This window comes from Stenella coeruleoalba, assembly GCF_951394435.1.
Source record: "Stenella coeruleoalba genome assembly, chromosome: 3".
NCBI lineage: Eukaryota > Metazoa > Chordata > Mammalia > Artiodactyla > Delphinidae > Stenella > Stenella coeruleoalba.
The window spans coordinates 108,652,478-108,674,984 of record NC_137148.1 but is presented as its reverse complement, the minus strand read 5'-3'; the positions used below and the strand labels follow the sequence as shown (position 1 = coordinate 108,674,984).

The 22,507-nt window shown below is 35.5% G+C and overlaps 1 protein-coding gene across 3 annotated transcripts in view; it reads left to right on the top strand.

The window, feature by feature from the left end:
• FNIP1 (folliculin interacting protein 1) overlaps window positions 1–22,507 on the top strand; it is a 134,251-nt gene that overhangs the window by 78,608 nt on the left and 33,136 nt on the right. For all 3 annotated transcript variants that reach the window (XM_079917430.1, XM_079917431.1, XM_079917429.1), the window contains 4 exons: window positions 156–227; window positions 3,233–3,368; window positions 5,590–5,791; window positions 9,495–9,580. In XM_079917430.1, the coding sequence (XP_079773556.1) occupies window positions 156–227; window positions 3,233–3,368; window positions 5,590–5,791; window positions 9,495–9,580 (496 nt within the window). The remainder of the gene's footprint in view (window positions 1–155; window positions 228–3,232; window positions 3,369–5,589; window positions 5,792–9,494; window positions 9,581–22,507) is intronic.

The following is a 22,507-nucleotide window of genomic DNA, read 5'->3' as shown; positions in this document are numbered from 1 at the left end:
GAGTAATAGCTCTTGGTGTTGGGTTTGTGCCATGCTGTTGAAAAAAATAAAGGAATGCAATGAGATGAGCATGATTTAGTTTGCTACATAAAAGGAACAACATCAACCTGAACAGCACTGTATTTTATAAGTCACAGTTTTGTCTTGATTTGCAGTTCACAGCAACCCAATGGACATGCCTGGAAGAGAGCTGAATGAGGACAGAGACAGTGGCATAGCACGCTCTGGTAATGACAGGTTCATGTATTAATCCAATTTTTGATGAGATCACTGTTAGCTGACATTGATTTCCTTTTTTATCTTTAATTTTATCATCCAGTTTTATGTGCACAGTTTGTTAGTATTGATATTAGCCTTACAAGAGGATGGTAGAAACAGCAGAGATAAATATTTTAAATTAAAAAATTTTTCATGTTTAATGGTAAATGTGCCTGGTGGAACATGGCCTGGATGAATACAGGCTGGCTTAGGCTTAGCCAGTGTAAGAAAAATAATATTGCTCAAGAGACTGCTTAGATAGCATAGTAGAAAAAACACATTTGCTTATATCTGTTTTCTCCTAACTAGGGTTTAAAGTGTCAGACTGTCTCTTGCCCAGAGGAGCTTAGGCATTTTGAGCCAGTGTTATACATATTTCTTTGAAATACGTACTCTTCCAAAATTTGACAAAGTTTTATTGAAACATTGTGAGGATTAAAAAGAAAAAAACAAAAAAACCCCCAGATTCTATCCTTAACGAGCACAGCTTCTAATGAGAGAATAGCCAGGAAAATCATCTGTCATAGTTTATTGTTTGAGGTGTTCTGTGATAGACCTGTGGAGAGGTTCAGAAAAACGGCACCTAACTTAGCCTGGGCAAGGGGCAGGTTGTGAGTAAAGCTTTACAGAGTGTTGATACTTGAAATAAATAGGAGTTATCTGGCCAAAGGCATGAAAGAAGGACATTTCAGTTAAAAGGAAAAGTGTCAGGGCTCAGAGATAAGCATAAGAGAAAGGTGGAGTACTCTTAAGTTTGAATTATTGTTGGATATGAGAAACTTTATCCACTGTGATTATCTGTATGTGTTGTCACATTGCATGGCTCTGCTATCTAAATTGTTCACAAGTCAGTTTTGAGTCTGGATGGAGACTCCAAACTTCCCATATATTGTAATCCCTAGTTATGCATAAGAAATTTCAAGAAAATTTTTCAGATACCTGGACTCTACTCTTGAAGATTCTTGATTTACCCTAGAGAAAGGCTTAGGCATCTGTATTTGAGGAACAAAAAATGAAAAACTCAACCACTGATTCTGATGGACAGCTCGAGTTAAGAACCACTACTCTAATAGGAGAAGTCTCATCTTTCAAATAATCTCACCCTTCTTTTCTAATTGAGTTATTTTTGTTCTTAGGAACTAATCTAGAGTGTATTTCTCTTAATACTGTTTGCATCTATGTAATCTACAGATTTCGTTTTCTGTGGCAGGAATTTAGTTTTCATTATTTATCCAAGATTTCAGAAGTGATAAATTAATGTCTCTATACTTCATTTTCTTCATCTGTAAATTGAAGGGCCTGGCAAGACTGATCTGTAAAGCTTCTCCAAGCCATTGAATTCATATATGCTGTTTAAGTTAATTGCATATTTTCTTCCTTTTTCTGATTGTGTTATTTTTAATAACAGAATTTGATAAAACAGAGCTTTTCCAAATTTAGAGTAACATTTGATTTGTCACAGAAGCCATACCCAGATTAGTTATACATGCCTAAACTTAGACTACAAAGTTTTATTCTACTAATTGATAAAATGTGGTATTTTCAAGAAAGTAGTCCAGAATTAATTCATTGGTGGCCCAGATGTTTGCATGGCACATAGAGCTCTCCCCTTTACCGTTGAATTTGTCAGAATTCAAATGAACATATTTTCATAATGATAATCTCTTAGTTTTCAGTCCCGGTGTCCAAAATAATATATCATCTGGCATGTATCTTTTTATAGATGATAATAATACTTCCCTTTTGATTATTTTACAAATTTTCAGTGTGTGTTTATAATGATGAAAATGGGAATCTATAATATTTCTAAACAAAAGCAAGCCCTTGAGGTCTTTTTCTCTCTAGATTAAGTGGAGAGAAGGAGCAAATCCCCCCATAAAAGAAAGGATTTTAGCTTTTAATACCCCAGGCAGGAAACAGAGCTTTTGGATTGCAGAGAAGGGTTTTCAGAAGAGAATAATTTCCATAGTTAGGGGATTGCAGCACTTATAATCAGAGTGGACTCTATTGGGATGTGTCTGTTCCAGAGAGCAGTGTTCCAGAGAGCAATGTTCCAGAGAGCAATCTATAGGATTTACTCTTTCTTGGAGCTTGATAGGTATAGTCATGACTCTTGGTAAAAGTACCCAAGCATTCAGAGGTGGCTACCTATGCACAAGTGATCCATGAATACTTCTTTTTTTTTTTTTTTTTGGCCGCCACGCAGCATGTGGCATCTTAGTTGCCCGACCAGGGATCGAACCTGTGCCCCCTGCATTGGAATTGTGGAGTCTTAACCACTGGACCGCCCCGGAAGTCCCTCCATGAGTACTTTTTTTTTGTGTGTGGTACGCGGGCCTCTCACTGTTATGGCCTCTCCCGTGGCAGAGCACAGGCTCCAGACGTGCAGGCTCAGTGGCCATAGCTCACAGGCCCAGCCACTCCGCGGCATGTGGGATCTTCCCGGACCGGGGCATGAACTCGTGTCCCCTGCATCGGCAGGTGGACTCTCAACCACTGTGCCACCAGAGAAGCCCCACTCCATGAGTACTTTTAAATGATGTTTTAAATGGCATTCAAACACTTATTTTCAAATTAGCTTTTGTTCTTAAAATCCAGCTGCTGCATTGGAATTGAACTGCATCGTATTTAATTTAAGGACTAAGGATTCAGCTAAGCTAGGAGACAGTGTCATGGCCAAAGGAATAAAGCTTTATTTCAAAGTAGCATTTTCGTCTGGGGTGGGGGTGGGGAAGGTAAGGATGTCAAAAGGGGATTGTATCAGGGTCTCTTGCCAGCTCACTTTTAGTATGTGATTTTTTTCTGGGACCTTGCTCCAACAATGATGTATTTTTTTAAATGGAAATTTTAGAGCCTCATTCAGCAAAATGGAAAATTTGAGTCACCACTCTTAAATTTGTTAAAAAGAAATCTGTTCTTGTTTTTAGTAATTATTAACTTATACATTATACTTGTTCTTACTCTGACTTGACAGCATCTCTCAGCAGCTTGCTTATTACACCATTTCCCTCTCCAAACTCCTCACTTACCCGAAGTTGTGCCAGCAGCTACCAGCGACGCTGGCGACGTAGCCAAACAACAAGTTTGGAGAATGGGGTGTTTCCTAGATGGTAAGTTGGGACTTTTTTTTTTTTTTTGCGGTACGCGGGCCTCTCACTGTTGTGGCCTCTCCTGTTGCGGAGCACAGGCTCCGGATGCGCAGGCTCAGCGGCAATGACTCACGGGCCTAGCCGCTCCGCGGCATGTGGGATCTTCCTGGACCGGGGCACGAGCCCGTGTCCCCTGCATCGGCAGGTGGACTCTCAACCACTGCGCCACCAGGGAAGGCCGGGACTTTTAATTTACCACAAGATTGAATAGTTCCTTTAACACAATTGTGTATGTTACGAGCCTGGACCTTGTATTTTGTATTTTTCAAGTCTGGAACTGGAAACTTTTAAAGTGTACTACATTTTAAAAAATTGTGGTAAGTTATGCGTAACATACAATTTACTATTTTAACCATTATTAGCTGTATAGTTCAGTGGCATTAAGTACCTTCACATTGTTGTGCAGCCATAGCCATTCACGTCCAGAACTTTATCTCCACAAACTGAACCTTTATACACATTAAGCAATAATTCCCCATTCCTCCCTCCCCTTAGCCCCTGGGAACTACTATGCTATTTTTTTTCTCTGTAAATTTGATTGCTCTACATACCTCATATAAGTGGAATCATAGAATATTTATCCTTTTATGTCTGCCTTATTCCACTTTAGCATGCCTTCAGGGTTCACCCATATTGTAACATGTATCAGAATTTCATTTTTTTTTATGACTAACATTCCATTGTATATACATATACATTCCATGGTATATACATTTTGTTTATCCACTCATCTGTCCTTGGACATTTGGATTGCTTCCACCTTTTGGCTGTTGTGAATATGCTGATATGAACGTGAGTCTACAAATGCCTTTCAAGTCTCCACTTTCAATTCTTTTGGTTATATGCCCAGAAGTGGAATTTCTGGATCATATCATAATTCTCTGTTGAAGTTTTTAAGGAACTGCCATACTCTTCACCACAGTGGCTGTACCATTTTACTTTCATTCCCCCTAGAAATGGCCAGGGTGTTTTTTTGTTTTTGTCCACGCTGCATATCTTAGTTCCCTGACCAGGGATTGAACACGTGTCCCCTGCACTGAAAGCGTGGAGTACTAACAACTGTATCGCTAAGAAATTTCCCTGACTAGAACTGCACAAGAGTTCTAATTTCTCCACATCCTCACCAGTAGTTAATTTCCTTTTTTTTTTTTTTATTTTTAATAATAACCATCCTTATGGGTGTGAAGTGGTATCTCCTTGTAGTTTCAATTTGCATTTACCTGATGGCTAGTGATGTTGAGCATGTTTTTGCTTTCTTATGGGCCATACGTATGTTTTCTTTGGAGATAGTCTATTCAAGTGTTTTACCCATTTTTAAATCAGGTGTTTTTTTTGGTGGTTGTTGTTGAATTGTAGGAGTTCTTTATATATTTCTGGATATGAATTCCTTATCAGATATATGCTTTGCAAATATTTTGTCCCATTTGATTAGTTACCCATTTATTCTGTTGATAGTTTCTTTTGATACACAACAGTTTTTCATTTTTATGTAGCCCAATTTATTTATTTTTTTCTTCTGTTGCCTTTACCTTTGGTGTCATATCCAAGAAACCATTGCCATATCCAGCGTCATGAAGCTTTTACCCTATGTTTTCTTCTAAGGGTTTTATAGTTTTAACTCTTCTGTTTTGGTCTTTGATCCATTTACTGCATGTTTTGATATTTCAGTTTTTCATGTTTCTATTTTGGCAAGTTAATTCATTCTTGATAGATTTTTTTTTTTTAGTCTGTGTTAAGTACAGCTAAAGATGATGAAGCTTCTTGTTTCCTTTTTTATTCACTCCCTTTATTCCTTCACCTTTGATTTTATTCCTGGAATCTAAAGGGGAGATAAGTATATTCTAGAACAGTGAAGAGATTATATCAGACTCATCTATAAACCTTAAAATTCAGGCTCTTTTAGGTTGGTTATACATTGGGATTATCTACTTTTTTAGTGACTTCTTATTGAACAAAAATGTTTCCAATCTGACTCTCTATTAAAATTTCTTACAAAAATATGAGTATAAAGGAATAGCCAGTAGATTTCTCAAAGAAATACACAATTGGTATGGATTTTTAGATTTACTTGATAAAACACTGGAAGACCTTTAGCTTGCCTACATTTAATTAGCAAGGGGATTGAATTGTGAATTTAATTATTTTTATATTTTTTTAAAATGAAAAACCATTTATTTTTAAGGTCTATAGAAGAAAGTTTTAATCTGTCAGAGGAGAGCTGTGGCCCTAACCCAGGGATTGTGAGGAAAAAGAAGATTGCAATTGGGGTAATCTTTTCATTATCCAAAGATGAAGATGAAAGTAACAAATTTAATGAATTCTTTTTTTCACATTTTCCTCTGTTTGAAAGCCACATGAACAAATTAAAGAGTGCAATAGAACAGGTAAGCATAGTTATGTTTATGGTTTATTTATATTTTTTATTTTATTTTCCTTTGAATCTTATTCTCTTGCTTAAGCATTGTGTTTATTCATTTGGCAGAAAAATTAACAGAATCTGTGCAGGTACCCTACAAAGTGATCTGAGAGATGCAAAGTAGACTTCAGCTCCTTTTAAGAAGCCTACTACCTAAAAAAAAGTTGTAAGGTCATTTATCCATTCAATAAATAAGTATTTGAGGGCCTAGAATGTGGCAGGCACTATTCTAGCAACTGAGGATAAGATGTGAAAAAAAGCAACACTCCTGACCTCATGGCATAGAAAATAAACAAATGAATATATAAGATTTTAGATGGTAATAAGTGCTATGGAGAAAAATAAAACAGAGAAAGCTTTTTAAGGAATGCTGGATAGAAGGATTACAAATTTTTATAAGATAGTCAAGAAAGCTCCTGATAAAATGACATATGGTCCAGAGATATGGAGGAAGTCAGCTATAACCATCTGAGAGAAGAATGCTCCAAGAGGGGCAAAGGAGTAAGCCTGATGCTTGAGCATCAGCAAGGAGGAGTAAGGATGCCAAAGTGGCTAAGTTAGAAATAGGACCAGATCATGTAGGAATTTATAGGATACCATGGTATGAGCATTGACATTTACTCTTAAGAAAGATGGGAAACCATTGGAGTGTTTTGAGTAGGGAAATGACATTATTCATGAGAATCACTCTTACTGCTGATGGAGAATAGATTTCAGGGGCAAAGGTGGATGCTTTGGGATCAGTTACAAAGCTGTTGAAGTAATTCAGGTGAGAGATGGTGGATACTTAAAGCACTTTCGTGATGGAATTGGTGACAAGTGGTTGGATTCTGGATATTTTTGAAAATAGAGCTAAGGAGATTAGCTGATGGACCGAATTGGGGTTAAGACAAAGAATAATAGAGGTTGACTTGGGATTTTTCTTTTGAGCAGTAAGAAGGATGGAATTGCCAGTACTAAAATGGGAAGACTACAAATGGAACAGGTTTGGTGGAGGAAGATCAGCAGTTTGTTTGCAGTGCCTCCTGTACATCCAAGTTGTTGTGAGTCTAGAGTTTAGGGGAAAGGTCCAGGCTGGACAGTCACCAGTGTATATATGGTATTTTTAGCCAAGAAACTGATTGAGAGAGAGAAGAGAGGAGAGGAGATCCTAGGCCTGATTTGTAGAGCGTTTCAGTAGTTAAAATTTGAGGAATTGAGAACCAGCAGGGGAGACTGAGGATTGGCCATTCAAATAGGAGGAAAAACAAGAGAGAGTACTTTTAGGGGTGAGCCAGGTGAAGAAAGTAGTTTAAGAAGTTAGGAGTGATCAGTTGTGTCAAATGCTGCTGATAGTGCATGTAATAAATTGATGTAACGTAAGAAAATTGTGAATATATGATAGAACATAAAGATAACTAAAAAAGAAGGAAAATCAAAGTTTTTTAGGAGTTCATAGGGAAGAAAAATGACTTCCTACTGGGAAGATGTTTCATTTGAACTGTATCTTAAAGGATGTGTAGGATTTTTTAAACAAAGTTTTGAAAAATGGATATTGCAGAATAACAAGAAAAATTGATATCCTTGTCGCCCAAGGATAACTCATTAACATTTTGCTGAAAGTCTTACCCAGGCCTTTTCTATGTGTATTGTACTTTTACTTGATTGGGACTGTGCTGTGTTCATGCTGTTTTAATTATGTGCCCATTTTGAAAAATTCATCATTGTTAACATACACATTTCTCATTTTAAATGGTTCTTGAATATATTTTAGTGGCTTTCCTCCATTTAAATAACTCTTTTATTAGGTCATTTCTGCTTTTTCACAGTTATAGCTACATTGCAGTTAACATCTTGGTGAATTTTCCAGATTATATTTTATAAGAGATTCCTATAAGTTGAACTATCAGTGGGTGTAACTAAAGTTCTTAATCCCTGTGACAATATGCAGAAAGGAAAAGATACAAAGAGGAGTAGTGAGTGATATGGCTGGCAGAGCTAATGGTGACCAGATCACAGAGAGTCTAGAATGCTTGCCAGAATTTTTGACTTTGTTAGGCTGTCTTCAAATTGTACTATAGGAACATTATTTTGGCAGTATGTTTAAAAGAGACTAGTAAAAGAGAGTAGAGATGCGAGACCAATTAGAATGTTCTAGAAAGCAGAGGATGCATTTCAGTAACTCATTAGTGTCTGAGGATCATCTGCCTCTAGAGAAGACACTATATTAGTTATTTACATTAAATCTGTTAAAGACAAATAGATTATTAGCAGTACGTTTTTACTGAGCAGATGAGTAAAGTACATTTTCATTTACTTTTTCAGAAGTTCAGCACTGGTGACATTTTCTACAGTTTGCTGCAGTCTCTTTTTGTAGTCTGTTGTTGCCAAAGTCAATACATGGAATATTAAGCTGTGGTTGAACTGACATTTCAGTTACTTGCAGAAGTGTTTAAACTTTGTATAAAACTTGAAATATTCAGGCACTATAGAACTCATTAAACATTACTTTTTAAATGTTTTAATGTTTTGTTCATTCTATACCGAAAGTGCACATTGCAATACTTAGAGTTGTGTGGATGTTTGTTCAAGTTTAACATCTTATTTCTTAATAAAGCTGAAAGATAAAGCTGAGTGAATACTTTCATATAAATGAATAGGACTTAGTTTAGAACGTTCTGTAGTTGGTAATTAATCATAGAATGTAGTAAACACTGAACCATCCAAATAAGTTATGTTCTAGGGCCAGTTTTCAAACTATCACTTACTTATTTTTTTAATGAAAACCTATGGATGCTGTTTCTGAGCACTGTGGGAATTATTTCAAAGTCTGCGCTACCTTTTGAGATCTATAATGTAAAATTTTTTATTGTTGGTAAAATTAAGGAAGAATACTGCTCGATTCTAGCTAAAGAATATTTCTTTATAAATTGGGAGTCTCTCAGCAGTTAGTGAAAACATAAAGTTAACTGTCACTTTTACCCTATTGAAGCTTTTGGATGAACGTGAATGATTCTGGCCTGAAGTAGTCTAACATTTTCTTAAATATATGTTTAAACATTTTAAAAATAATGTGTAATTACATAAGTAATGCATAATTACGTATTTTTGAAAAAGTTTTAAAAATTTCAAAGTTCTTTCTGATATCCATATTCTAATCCGGATCCCCTTTTTGTCTACCTAAAGCAGGACTTATCAACTTTGGCTAAATATGTTTTTAAGAAAGCAGATATTACTAATAACTTGATACATCTTTCAGTAGCATCTTTATATTTTAGATTTTAAAAAAGGATTTAGTTAACAGAACCATTGTTTATGAAATATTAGTGAAACCCAGGAGCTGTTGTTACTGACTTATCATTTTATGATCTGTTTGGGAGAAAAAAGTTTTATGTAACCCAGAAACTGTCAACATCATCCTCGTTGTGTGTTGACATTCTGTGGTTTGACAGTTAAGTAAGAGGCTTACCATTGGAGGAATTTGAATTTTATTATACTCATTAAATGACCAAAGGTGCAAAAAAAATAAAATAAAAGAAAGCCACTAGAAATATGTGTGCCTTCTTTATGTATATCTAGTTAAGAATGATGGGTAGAATGTTGTGGAAATATGTGACTTTGTCTTTTACTTTTTTTCCCCCCATATTTTGCCCATGATCAGTGTAAGAATTAACTATTTGATTGCTTTCAAGGCTATGAAAATGAGCCGGAGATCAGCTGATGCCAGTCAGAGGAGTTTGGCATATAATCGAATAGTTGATGCCCTAAATGAATTCAGGTACCTATTCTCCAGCTTTTCATAATATAGAATTGTTTCGCAGTGTACACTGGAAAATTTATTTATTTTTTTAACTTATTCTAATAAAATTTAATTCTTTAAATTTCTCTGTCCCATAGTCAAATGAGGGTGTAATTCAGTGGGCCATTGACTCCTTTGTTATTAAATATAAAAGTGCTTCGAATTCAAGCACACGTGGGAGGAGTCAGTGGTATGGTTTCTAGCACTGGACCACTAGACAAGCAGATATGACCAGAAGAGACCCTTGTTTTAGCAGAAATGTGCTTTGTCCTTTGTTGGGCTCCTAGATGTAGGGACTGGTTAAGTGTTATTTAACCAGTGATGGTAATCACATGTTCTTAGATACGTGGAATACAAAGATACACGGATATAGGGAATATGAACTTGATGTTCCATATTACTCTGTTGCTTAATCCTTTCTCTAGCAGTATTTTCTGACACAAAAAAGCTTGGAGCCTGAAGCTCCAGCAAGTGCTGTAACTGCACTCTAATTATGGCAAGGAAACATATTACATATGAACTTATGTTGGGAATCACGCTAAATGACTGATGTGTTTCTGTCTCAAAGAGATTCATTTCAGTTTTACTTCATCCTCTCATCCTCTCAGTCTTTCCTCCTTTAGACTGGAGAAATAGTATAACACTTAGCCCAAGAACTCAGACTTTAGTACCTGACAGACAGACCTGTGGGCTAACCCTGGCTCTGCCTTTGATTTGTTAGCATTTTTGACCCTTAGTTTTCTAATGTAATACCTGTGAATTCAATTTAGTAATAATCTAATAGATTGTTGTAAAGATAGAATGAGATAATGTATGTAAAGTACTTAGCAGAAGACCCAACATTAATGTGACTGCTGTTTTCTGTGACAAATATAACCTACAGCAGTGCTTCTTAAAAGTCATTCACAGCTCACCTTCACAGTATTGCCAAATCTGCATATCATCTATGCCATTTTAATTTGATGTTTCTCTTTAAATTGACCCTATTTTATACCTAAATAAGTGTATTTCAGAATGTGTGCATCATTACCCTAGATGGGGAATCACCCTTCTTTGCTGTAATAAGCAAGCTGTAAAAATGAATGCATAATAATTAAAATTAAAAATATGTATCTGTGTACACATAAGGTTTATTATCACCAGTAGTCCATGTACCTCACTTGTATTCATTGGCTTGTGTTGTATGGTCCCTTATTGGGTTAGGGGTCTTCTGAATTGTTTGCTTAAATATGAACTGTTACATTTTGAAGTGAAAGCCTATTTTAGCCTGTGATATTGCAGGATTGCTATTGTGAAACTGTAGGCATGTCATGTAATATACTTTTTTTTTTTAAATGGAAATGACTAAGGAGTTGTGTATTTAGTAAATTTGACAATAAGAGAGAACTCATGTTTATTTTCAACTTTGATCCTTTTTTATTCTTCATTTTTCTCTTTTTGTGTTAAACCACAGTGAAAGTAAATCTGGTTTTTTAAACCTCTCTCAAAAGGAGAGATTTCATTGCCTCAGCCATATTCTAGAATCTTTGAATTTATGATAAAATAACTTAGTTTCCTAAATAAAAGGTATGTTTTATAGAAGTGTTCTGTATGATTTTTGAGATAGAATTATAGGTAAGCATTAAATAGCAATTGTATGGTAAAAATAACCTAAATTAATATGGAATATTTAATCATGTTTTTAATTTATTTCAATTGAAAATGTTTACTTGGCAATTCCCTGATGGTCAAGTGGTTAGGACTCTAAGCTTTCATTGCTGAGGGTGCGGGTTCGATCCCTGGTTGGGGAACTAAGATCCTGTAAGTCGCACGACGTGGCCAAAAAGTTCTGTAAAAAATTTAAAAAAAAGAAAAAGTTTGCTTTATGACTGTTGCATAATATTCATTGGCTGGATTCAGTTATTGAGGAGGAGAAGATTTTCTAGTCATCTGTTATTCACCATAATTTTTAGGATAAAAGACGTTAAACGTGAGTTTTTAAATCTTTCTTGTGCAGTAAACACAGTGGTTAGAGGAAATGTACAGAAAAACACATTAGAGAATTAAATTTCAGGCTTTATTATTTCTTTTTTTGTCTTGCAAGTAATTTGTACTGGTGAAAATTATGTTAGAGCTAATATTTTCTGCCATATATTTTTGTTAACATATTCATTTTAGGCCTTTCATAAGTTATCAAATGAAGCATGCTAACAAACAATACAGTATTTAAAAAAATCTTTTTATTGTGGTAAAAGTAAAACAACATTAAATTTAACATTTAACCATTTTTAAGTGTACAGCTCAGCAATGTTAAATACATTCACATTGTGCAACAAATCTCTATAACTTTTTCATCTTACAGCGTTAAAACTATAAACACTCAATACTAGTTTAGTAATATAGTATTTTTAATCCGTCTGTTTCTTTAGTTCATTGGCATCTTCACTCTATATATGAATTATGTGTGAAGTTATTCATAATTTCATTTGTTCATACCTTAAGAATTCAGGTTATTACATTTCTGGTGCCATTCATGATTAAATCAAGTTTTATATACATAAATGTTTCTTATAGATGAAGTATAGAGGAAATGAAGTACATTCCCTCAATATTTCTAGATGGAATTTCAAACAAATTTAATGAGCTGACTTTGCTTGGCTGTCTGTATTATCTTCATAACTTCTCAATTCATGTAGACCTCTTTGTATGTTTCTAAAAGCTTTCATGTGAAAGCTCAAAATTTGATCGTTTTATGAACATACGATTATATAAATAATTTTATGTCAGGATGTTTGCTTAAAATGAGAATTTCTTTGAGGTGTTTTGTTTTTTGGCTGCACCCTGCGCATGTGGGATCTTAGTTCCCCGACCAGGAATCAAACCCACGCCCCCTGCATTGGAAGCATGGAGTCTTAACCACTGGACCACCAGGGACGTCCCAAGGTGTATTTTTTTGTTTTGTTTTGTTTTTTTGTTTTTTTTTGCGGTACGCGGGCCTCTCCCTGTTGCGGCCTCTCCTGTTGTGGAGCACAGGCTCTGGACGTGCAGGCTCAGCGGCCATGGCTCACGGGCCCAGCCGCCCCGCGGCATGTGGGATCTTCCCGGACCGGGGCATGAACCCGTGTCCCCTGCAATGGCAGGTGGACTCTCAACTACCGTGCCACCAGGGAAGACCCTCCAAGGTGTATTTTTAAAAATTAATTTAAAGATACTTTTTGTATGATTCAAGAGGTAAATTATACTGAGTTGCTTAAAGCAAATGTTAATGATTTAGGCTGCATTGGATAAATTTTCTATCAATAGATTTGATATTTCAGTAAGTGTTCTACAGTTAAAGAAAAAGAGGGACACATTAGGCTCAACATAAATGCTTTTCTATTTTATCTATGTTGAATAAAGTTACTGAGACCAGGTTAACAGGTAGGTGAGAGAACTCCAGCCAGCACACATTTTACTTGGCCTCCTTGTTTTTTACAAACATTTGAACCTTTAGGCGTTTAAGCCAGACAAGCTGTCTCTAGTTTGCCATAAGCTCTATCTCTGCCAGTTGTATTAACCCATATATCGTATAATTTTGTAGCGTCCTGGCCACTGAGCATTATTAAAATTTAAACGTCTGTTTTAGGGGTTGGTGATATATATCCACTAATCTAGACCCAATTCTCTTTTAGTCTGTAAATTCAGTCTGATTCTCTTCCATTTTCTGAAACTATCCATGTTTGTATCTTTGGAGCAAGCCCAATACAGGCTGAATAATGAACCCTCTTCTGGAGTGTTGGGAATGGGAATGAAAAACAACAAAACAAACCATGAACAAAATGGTAGATTTGGAGACGTGGCTATCTGTTATATCCTCTATTTCTTGGCCACTCTGTATTATTAATTAAGAGTGTAAATAGCTTAATTTCACATATATATGTGTATGTACATATGTAGATATATATGTGTATATACACATGTAATTAATAGACTTAATTCTAACAGTGTCAGAGTTACAGAATAATTGAGCTAACAGTTCAGAAAGTTTTTGCATATAGCTCTCTCCCCACTACCCATAGTTTCACTGATTATTACCATATTTCATTAGTGTGGTATATTTGTTACAATTAATGAACCAATATTGATACATTATTATTAACTAAAATCCGTAGTCTGCATTGAGTTCCATTCTTTGTATTGTACAGTTGGATGCGTTTTGAAAAATGCATAATGTCATGTTTCACTATTACAGTATCAGACAGAGTAGTTTCACCACTCTGAAAGTCGCCTATGCTTCACCTATCTTTTCTTTCTCCCTTCCCACCAAACCCATTGGCTACTGATCTCTGTCTATAATTTTGCCTGTTTCAGAATGTCATATTCTGGAAATCATATATAGTATGTAGCCCTTTTAGACTGGTTCTTTGACTTAGCTATATGCAGTTAAGATTCTTCTATGTCTTTTTTGTCGCTTATGGCTCATTTATATAAAAAAATTCACTGTGTAATATCCCACTGTGTGGATGTACCGCAGTTTCTCCATTCACCTCAATTGAAGGACATCTTCTTGATTGCTAGTTTTTGGTGATCTTCTTGATTGCTAGTTTTTGGTGATTATAAATAATGTTTCTCTAAACATTCATGTGCGGGGTTTTGTATAGACTTAAGTTTTCCGTTCAACTGAGTCAGTACCTAGGAGCATAATTGCTAGATGTTCACAGAAGACTGTGTTTGGATTTGTAAGAAACTGCCAACTGTCTTCTAAAGTGACTGTATCATTTTGCATTCCCACTAGCAGTTAATTAGAGTTACTGTTGTTCCATATCCTTGTCAGCATTTGATATGTCAGGTTTTGTTTTTTTTTTTAACCGTACTAATAGATGTGTATTTCATTGTTTTAATTTGCAGTTTCCTAATGACATATGAGGTTGAGCATCTTTTCAAATACTTATTTGCAATCTATATATCTTTTTGGGTGAGATATCTGTTCAATCTTTCGTCCATTTTTAACTTGGTTTGTTGCTTTTATTATTGTTCAGTTTTTAGGTTTTTTTGTGTATTTTGGATATCAATCCTTTATCAGATACGTGTTTTGCAAATACTTTCTCCTAGTCTGTGGCTTGTCTTTTAATTCTTGTAATATTTTCACAGAGCAGAGTTTTAAATTTTAATGAAGTCCAACTTAACAATTTCTTTTTTTCCCTGAATAGTGCCTTTGGTGTTTTATCTAAAAATTCATTACCAAACACAAGATCATTAAGATTTTTCACATGTTATACTCTAGAAGTTTTATGATTTTGCATTTACATTTAGGCATATTATCCATTTTGATTTTTTTTTTTTTGGTGAAAGCTGTAAAGCCTTTGTCTAGGTGCATATTTTTGCATATGAGTGTCCACTTGTTCCAGCATCATTTGTTGAAAAGACTATCTTTGCTCCATGTATTGCTTTTGCTTCTTTATCAAATATCAATTGAGTATATTTCTGGGGCTCTATTTTTGAGCTCTCTGTTTTGTTTCATTGATCTATTTGTCTATTCTTTCAGCAGTACCACACTGTCTTGATTACTGTATCTTTATAATAATTCTTTTTTAATATAAATTTATTTATTTTTGTCTATGCTGGGTGTTCATTGCTGTGCGTGGGCTTTCTCTAGTTGTGGAGAGCGGGGGCTACTCTTTGTTGCAGTGCACGGGCTTCTCATTGCAGTGGCTTCTCTTGTTGCGGAGCACAGGCTCTAGGTGCGTGGACTTCAGTAGTTGTGGCACATGGGCTCAGCAGTTGTGGCTTGTGGGCTCTAGAGTGCAGGCTCGGTAGCTGTGGCACATGGGCTTAGTTGTTCCACGGCATGTGGGATCTTCCTGGATCAGGACTCAAACCTGTGTCCCCTTCATTGGCAGGCGGATTCTTAACCACTGCACCACCAGGGAAGCCCCCATCTTTATAATAATTCTTCAAGTCAGATAATATGAGTCCTCCAAGTTTGTTCTTTTCCTTCAGTGTTGTGTTGACTATTCTGGATCATTTGCCTCTCCAAACTTTAAAATCAGTTTGTTGATATCCACAAAATAACTTATGGGATTTTGATTGAGATTGCATTGAATCTGTAGATTAAACTGGGAAAAATTGACATGTTAGCAATAGCAAGACTTCCTGTCCATGAACATGGAATAGCTTGCTGTTTATTTATATCTTCTTTGATTTCTTTAATCAGAGTTTTGTAATTTTCCTCCTATAGATCTTGTACATTTTTAAAAGATTTATACCTAAATATTTCAGATATTTCTTTTTTTTTGGTTAATATTAATGATACTGTGTTTATAATTTCAAATTTGAACTGTTCATTGATGGTATATAAGAACGCAATTGACTTTTATATATTAACCTTATATCCTGCAACCTTCTATAACTGCCTCTTTATTCCAGGAGTTTTTTGGTCACTTCTTTCAGATTTTCTGAATAAAGCAGTCATAAGCAATCATGGCATTTATGTCTTCCTTCCTAATCTGTATACCTTTTATTTCTTTTTCCTGCCTTGTTGCATTAGCAAGGGCTTCTAGTACGATGTAGGAAAGCAATGGTGAGAAGGTTCATCCTTGCCTTTTACCAGATCTGAGTGAGAAAGCTTCAAGTTTCTCACCATTAAGTATGAAGTTATGTTTCTTATAGATACATTTTATCAAGTTAAAGAAGTTCCCTCTTTATTCCTGGTTTGCTGAGAGTTATTGATTATTGATTCAATTTTTAAAATAGATATAGGACTATTCAGGTTATCTATTTCTTCTTGTGTGAGTTTTGGTAGTTTGTGTCTTTCAGGGAATTGGTCTGGTTCATCTAAGTCATCAAATTTGCAAGCACAGAGTTGTTCATATTACTTCTTAATTATCCTTTTAATGTCCATAGATCATTAGTGATGGATCCCTCTTTTATTTCTAATATTAGTAATTTTTGTCATTTCTCTTTTTTGCTTGGTTATCTTAGATAGAAATTTATCAATTTTCAAAGAATCTTTGATCTTTTCAAAGAACCAGATTTTGTTTTGTTTATCCATTGATTTTTGTCTTTAATTTCAATGATTTTTTAATCTAATTTTTATTTCTTTTCTCCTACTTGCTTTAGTTTTGTGTTACTTATCTTTCTCTAGTTTCCTAAAGTTAAAGCTTAGATTATTGCTTTCAGATCTTTCTTTTTCCCTAATCTGTGCATTCAGTGCTATGAATTTCCCTCTAAGCACTACTTTTGCTGGATCCCACAAATTTTGTTAAGTTGAATGAAAATTTAATTCAAATTATTTTAAAATTTCTCTTGAGATTTCTTCTTTGACCCTTATGCACAAATGTATTGTTAAAATCTCCAAGTATTTGGGGCTTTCCCATGTATCTTCTTTTTCTTTTTTATTTATATTGGAGTAAAACAATGTTGTGTTAGTTTCAGGTGAACAGCAAAGTGATTCAGTTATACATATACATGTATCTGTTCTTTTTCAGGTTCTTCTTCCATTTAGGCTATTACAGAGTATTGAGCAGAGTTCCCTGTGCTATAGAATAGGTCCTTGTTGGTTATCTGTTTTAAATATAGCACTGTGTACATGTCAATCCCAAACTTTCACTCTGTCCTTCCCCCACACCCTTACCCCGTGCTAACCAGTTCATTCTCTAAGTCTGTGAGTCTGTTTCTGTTTTGTAAATAAGTTTTGTTATCTCATGTATGTGTGTATATATATATATATATATATATATATATATTTTTTTTTTTTAGATTCCGCATATAAGCAATACCATATGCTACTTGTCTTTCTCTGTCTGACTTACTTCACTTAGTATGATAATCTCCAGGTCCATCCATGTTGATGCAAATGGCATTATTTCATTCTTTTTTATGACTGAGTAATATTCCACTGTGTATATATACCTCATCTTCTTTATCCATTCCTCTGTCGATGGACATTTAAGTTGTTTCCATGTCTTAACTATTGTAAATAGTGCTGTGATGGACATTGGGATGAATGTAACCTTTCGAACCATGTTTTTTTCCAGATATATGTCCAGGAGTGGGGTTGTTGGATCATATGATAACTCTGTTTTTAGTTTCTTAAGGAACCTCCATAGCTGCACCAATTTACATTTGCACCAACAGTGTAGGAGGGTTCCCTTTTCTCCACACCCTCTCCAGCATTTATTGTTTGTAGGCTTTTTGATGATGGCCATTCTGACTGGTGTGAGATTATACCTCATTGTAGTTTTGATTTGCATTTCTCTAATAATTAGCGATGTTGAGCATCTTTTCATGTGCCTCTTGGCCATCCGTATGTCTTCTTCAAGCCTTCTGCCCATTTTTTTACTGGGTTGTTTGTTTTTTTGTGATATTGAGCTGCATGATCTGTTTGTAAATTTTGGAGATTAATCCCTTGTCAGTCACATCATTTGCAAATATTTTCTCCCATTCTGTGGGTTGTCTTTGTGTTTTGTTTATGGCTTCCTTTGCTGTGCAAAAGTTTTTGAGTTTGATTAGGTCCCATTTGTTTATTTTTGTTTTTATTTCTCTTACTAGGGACAGATTGTAAAAGTTATTGCTGTGATTTATGTCAAAGAGTGTTCTGCCTATATTTTCCTCTAAGAGTTCTATAGTGTCTGGTCTTACATCCATTTTGAGTTTATTTTTGTGTATAGTGTTAAATAATGTTCTAATTTCATCCTTTTACACGTAGCTGTCCAGTTTTCCTGGCACCATTTATTGAAGAGACTGTCTTTTCTCCATTGTACAGTTTTGCCTCCTTTGTCATAGATTAATTGACTATAGGTGCATGGGTTTATTTCTGGGCTTTCTATTCTGTTCCATTGATCTATATTTCTGTTTTTGTGCCAGTACCATACTGTTTTGATTACTGTAGCTTTGTAGTATTGTCTGAAGTCAGGGAGCCTGATTCCTGCAGCTCTGTTTCTCTTTCTCAAATTTTCTTTGGCCTATTCAGCATCTTTCATGTCTTCATACAGATTTTAAGATCTTTTGTTTTAGTCATGTGAAAAATGTCACTGGTAATTTGATAGGGATTACATTGAATCTGTAGATTGCCTTGGATAGTATAGTCATTTTGAAAATATTGATTCTTCCAATCCAAGAACATGGTATACCTTTCCATCTGTTTGTGTCATCTTTGATTTCTTTCGTCAGTGTCATAGTTTTCACAGTACAGGTCTTTTGTCTTCTCTGGTAGGTTTACTCCTAGGTATTTTATTCTTTTTGATGCAATGGTAAATGGGATTGTTTCCTTAATTTCTCTTTCTGATCTTCGTTGTTAGTGTATAGGAATGCAAAAGATTTCTGTGCATTAATTTTGTATCCTGCAGCTTTGCTAAATTCATTGATGAGCTCTGGTAGTTTTCTGGTAGCATCTTTAAGATTTTCTATGTGTAATATCACGCCATCTGCAGACAGTGACAGTTTTACTTCTTTTCTAGTTTGGATTCCGTTTATTTCTTTTTCTTCTCTGATTGCCATGGCTAGGACTTCCAAAACTATGTTGAATAAAAGTGGCAACAGTTAGCATCCTTGTCTTGTTCCTGATCTTAGAGGAAATGCTTTCAGCTTTTCACCGTTGAGTACGATGTTAGCTGTAGGTTTGTCATATATGGCCTTTATTATGTTGAGGTATGGTCCATCTGTGCCCACTTTCTGGAGAGTTTTTATCATAAATCGGTGTTGAGTTTTGTCAAAAGCTTTTTCTGAATCTATTGAGATGATTATATTGTTTCTATTCTTCAATTTGTTGATGTGGTATATCACACTGATTGATTTGTGGAGATTGAAAAACTCTTGCATACTTGGGATAAATCCCACTTGATCATAGTGTATGATCCTTTTAATGTGTTCTTGTATTTGGTTTGCTAGTATTTTGTTGAGGATTTTTCCATCTATGTTCATTAGTGATATTGGCCTGTAATCTTTTTTGGTGTTACCTTTTTCTGGTTTATGGCATCAGGGTGATGGTGGCCTCATGGAATGAGTTTGGGAGTGTTCCTTCCTCTGAGATTTTTTTTTTTTTTTTTTTTTTTTTTGCGGTACACGGGCCTCTCACTGCCACGGCCTCTCCCGTTGCAGAGCACAGGCTCCGGACGCGCAGGCCCAGCGGCCACGGCCCACGGGCCCACCCGCTCCGCGATACGTGGGATCCTCCCGAACCGGGGCACGAACCCGCGTCCCCTGCATCGGCAGGCAGACTCTCAACAACTGCGCCACCAGGGAAGCCCCCTCTGAGATTTTTTGGAGTTTCATAAAGATAGGTGTTACCTCTTCTCTAAATGTTTGATAGAATTCGCCTGTGAAACCATCTGGTCCTGTATTGTATATTTGAAAGTTGTTAAAATTGTAGATCTTAAAAGTTTTCATCACAAGAAAAATTTTTTTTTGTTACTCCGTGAAGTGCTGAATGTAAAAACTAAACTTACTGTGGTAATCATTTCACAAAGTATACATATATCAAGTCATTGTGTTGTACATCTTAAAGTAATACCATATCAATGTCAATTATATCTCAGTAAAGCTGAAAAAAACTCACCTATATGTTAGTGATTTTCGTCCTGCTGGATATGTCATTTTCTGCTAGAGAATGCTGAATTTTCTAAGTATAATAGTGTATTTGCCTGTCAGTATTTTTTTCTCCCAGTTTTATTGAGATATAATTGGCATAAAGCACACTGTATAAGTTTACAGCGTAATTATTTGACTTATATACATCATGAAATGAGGAAGTAAACAGTAAGTTTAGTGAACAACATCTTCTGTAGATAACAAAATTAAAGAAATTAAAAATATATTTTTCTTGCGATGAGAACTTAGGATTTACTCTCTTAACCGCTTTAATATATAACATACAGCAGTATTAATTATATTTGTCTTGTATGTTACATCTTCAGTATTTATTTATCTTGTAACTGGAAGTTTGTAGTACCTTTTTTTTTTTTTTTTTTTTTTTTGCTGTACGCGGGCCTCTCACTATTGTGGCCTCTCCCGTTGGGGAGCACAGGCTCCGGACGCACAGGCTTAGCGGCCATGGCTCACGGGCCCAGCCGCTCCGCGGCATGTGGGATCTTCCCGGACCAGGGCACAAACCCGTGTCCCCTGCATCGGCAGGCAGACTCTCAACCACTGCACCACCAGGGAAGCCCTGTAGTACCTTTTGACTGCTTTCATTCAAGTCCCTCTCCTCCCCAACACCTTACGTTATGTCATTGCTCTCTTCTTAAGTGCATACGTGTTAAGGTTTGTTATCTTCAATTATTGCCAGGATGGATGTCAAGGAGCTCACCCCTTTGTTTTGTTCTAGGAGCTTTATGGTTTCAGGTCTTGTGTTCAAGTCTTTAATCCATTTTGAGTTGATTTTTGTTTGTGGTGTAAGATAAGGGTCCAGTCATTTTTTACATGTGGTTGTCCAGTTTTCCTAGAACCATTTATTGAAGAGGCTATCCTATCTATATTGTATGTTCTTGGCTCCTGTGTCATAAATTAATTGACCATATGTATGCCTGCATTTATTTCTCTGCTCTCTATTCTGTTCCATTGATTTATATGTCTGTTTTATTCCAGTACCATACTGTTTTGATTATTATAGCTTTGTAATATAGTTTGAAATCAGGATGCATGATGCCTCTTCTTTCTCAAGATTGCTGTGACCATTCAGAGTTTTATGTGGTTCCATACAAGTTTTAGGATTGTTTGTTCTATTTTTGTGAAAAATGCCATTGGAATTTTGTTAGGGATTGCATTAAATCTGTAGATTGCTTTGGATAGTACGAATGTGGTTTTTTTAAAAAGATATGGAATGCTTCACAAATTCACGTGTCATGCTTGAGCAGGGGCCATGCTAATCTTCTCTGTATCATTCTAATTTTATTATATGTGCTGCTGAAGTGAGCATGAACATGGTTTAATTCAAGTTGTTCAGTTGACTTTGGACTGGAATTATTATAAATATATGTTTTGAACAATCCTTTTTGCTTATTTGCCTAAAAGAGTCCTGCACCATTATTTCGAGTTTCACATTTCGCAGTATTACAAGGCACTGAGTCTTTACCCTTGCACTTTGAGCTGTGTCGTACATTATTGGATTAGTTTCTTTTCTGCGGTCACAAGCTTTGTGGCAAAAGGCCAAGAGTCTGTATTTGAGCTCTGAGGAAACACTGTTATCATAGATCCAGCTGAGGTTACCAGGATAGTAAACATTGTCATGAGACTCGTTCCTGGTAGAATACTGATCGTGCTGTTAGGCATACCCAGCATTTGTATTTATGAATTTTTTGAGTTAAATACCTATGAGGTAATTGCTATGATATAAGGTAGTATGAATGGCCTAGCCTTAAAATTTTAATATTGCCTGGAATTTACAACATGTATGAGTTATAAAATCATTGTAGGGAATTCCCTGGTGGTCCAGTGGTTAGGAGTCTGTGCTCTCACTGACAAGGGCCCAGGTTGGATCCCTGGTCAGGGTAAAAAGATCCCACATGCTGCACCGCACAGCCAAAAAAAAGAGAAAAAAACAACATTGTAAAAGTATATTCTGATTGTATACCTTCCTTTTTTGTATTAGTTTATTTTACTTCAGTCACTGTGCAAATCTGAGAGACTATATAAATTAGTTAGGCATCCTTGCAATATTTTAAAAGTACTTTATAAACTTCTATAGTTTTTATTTAAGAAGTCTATTTGTAGAAGTACTTTAATATGTACAGTTGGTCCTCACTTTTTACGGATTCTGTATATGTGAATTCACCTGCTTGTTAAAATTTATTTATAAACCTAAAATATACTTACAGTGATTTTATGATCGTTTGTGGACATATGCAGAGAAGTGAAAATTGAGTGCCCTGACACACATTTGCAGATGAGGTCAAACAAGACAGTGCTCTGCCTTTTTGTTTCAGCTCTCATTCTGTACACAAGTGTCCTTGT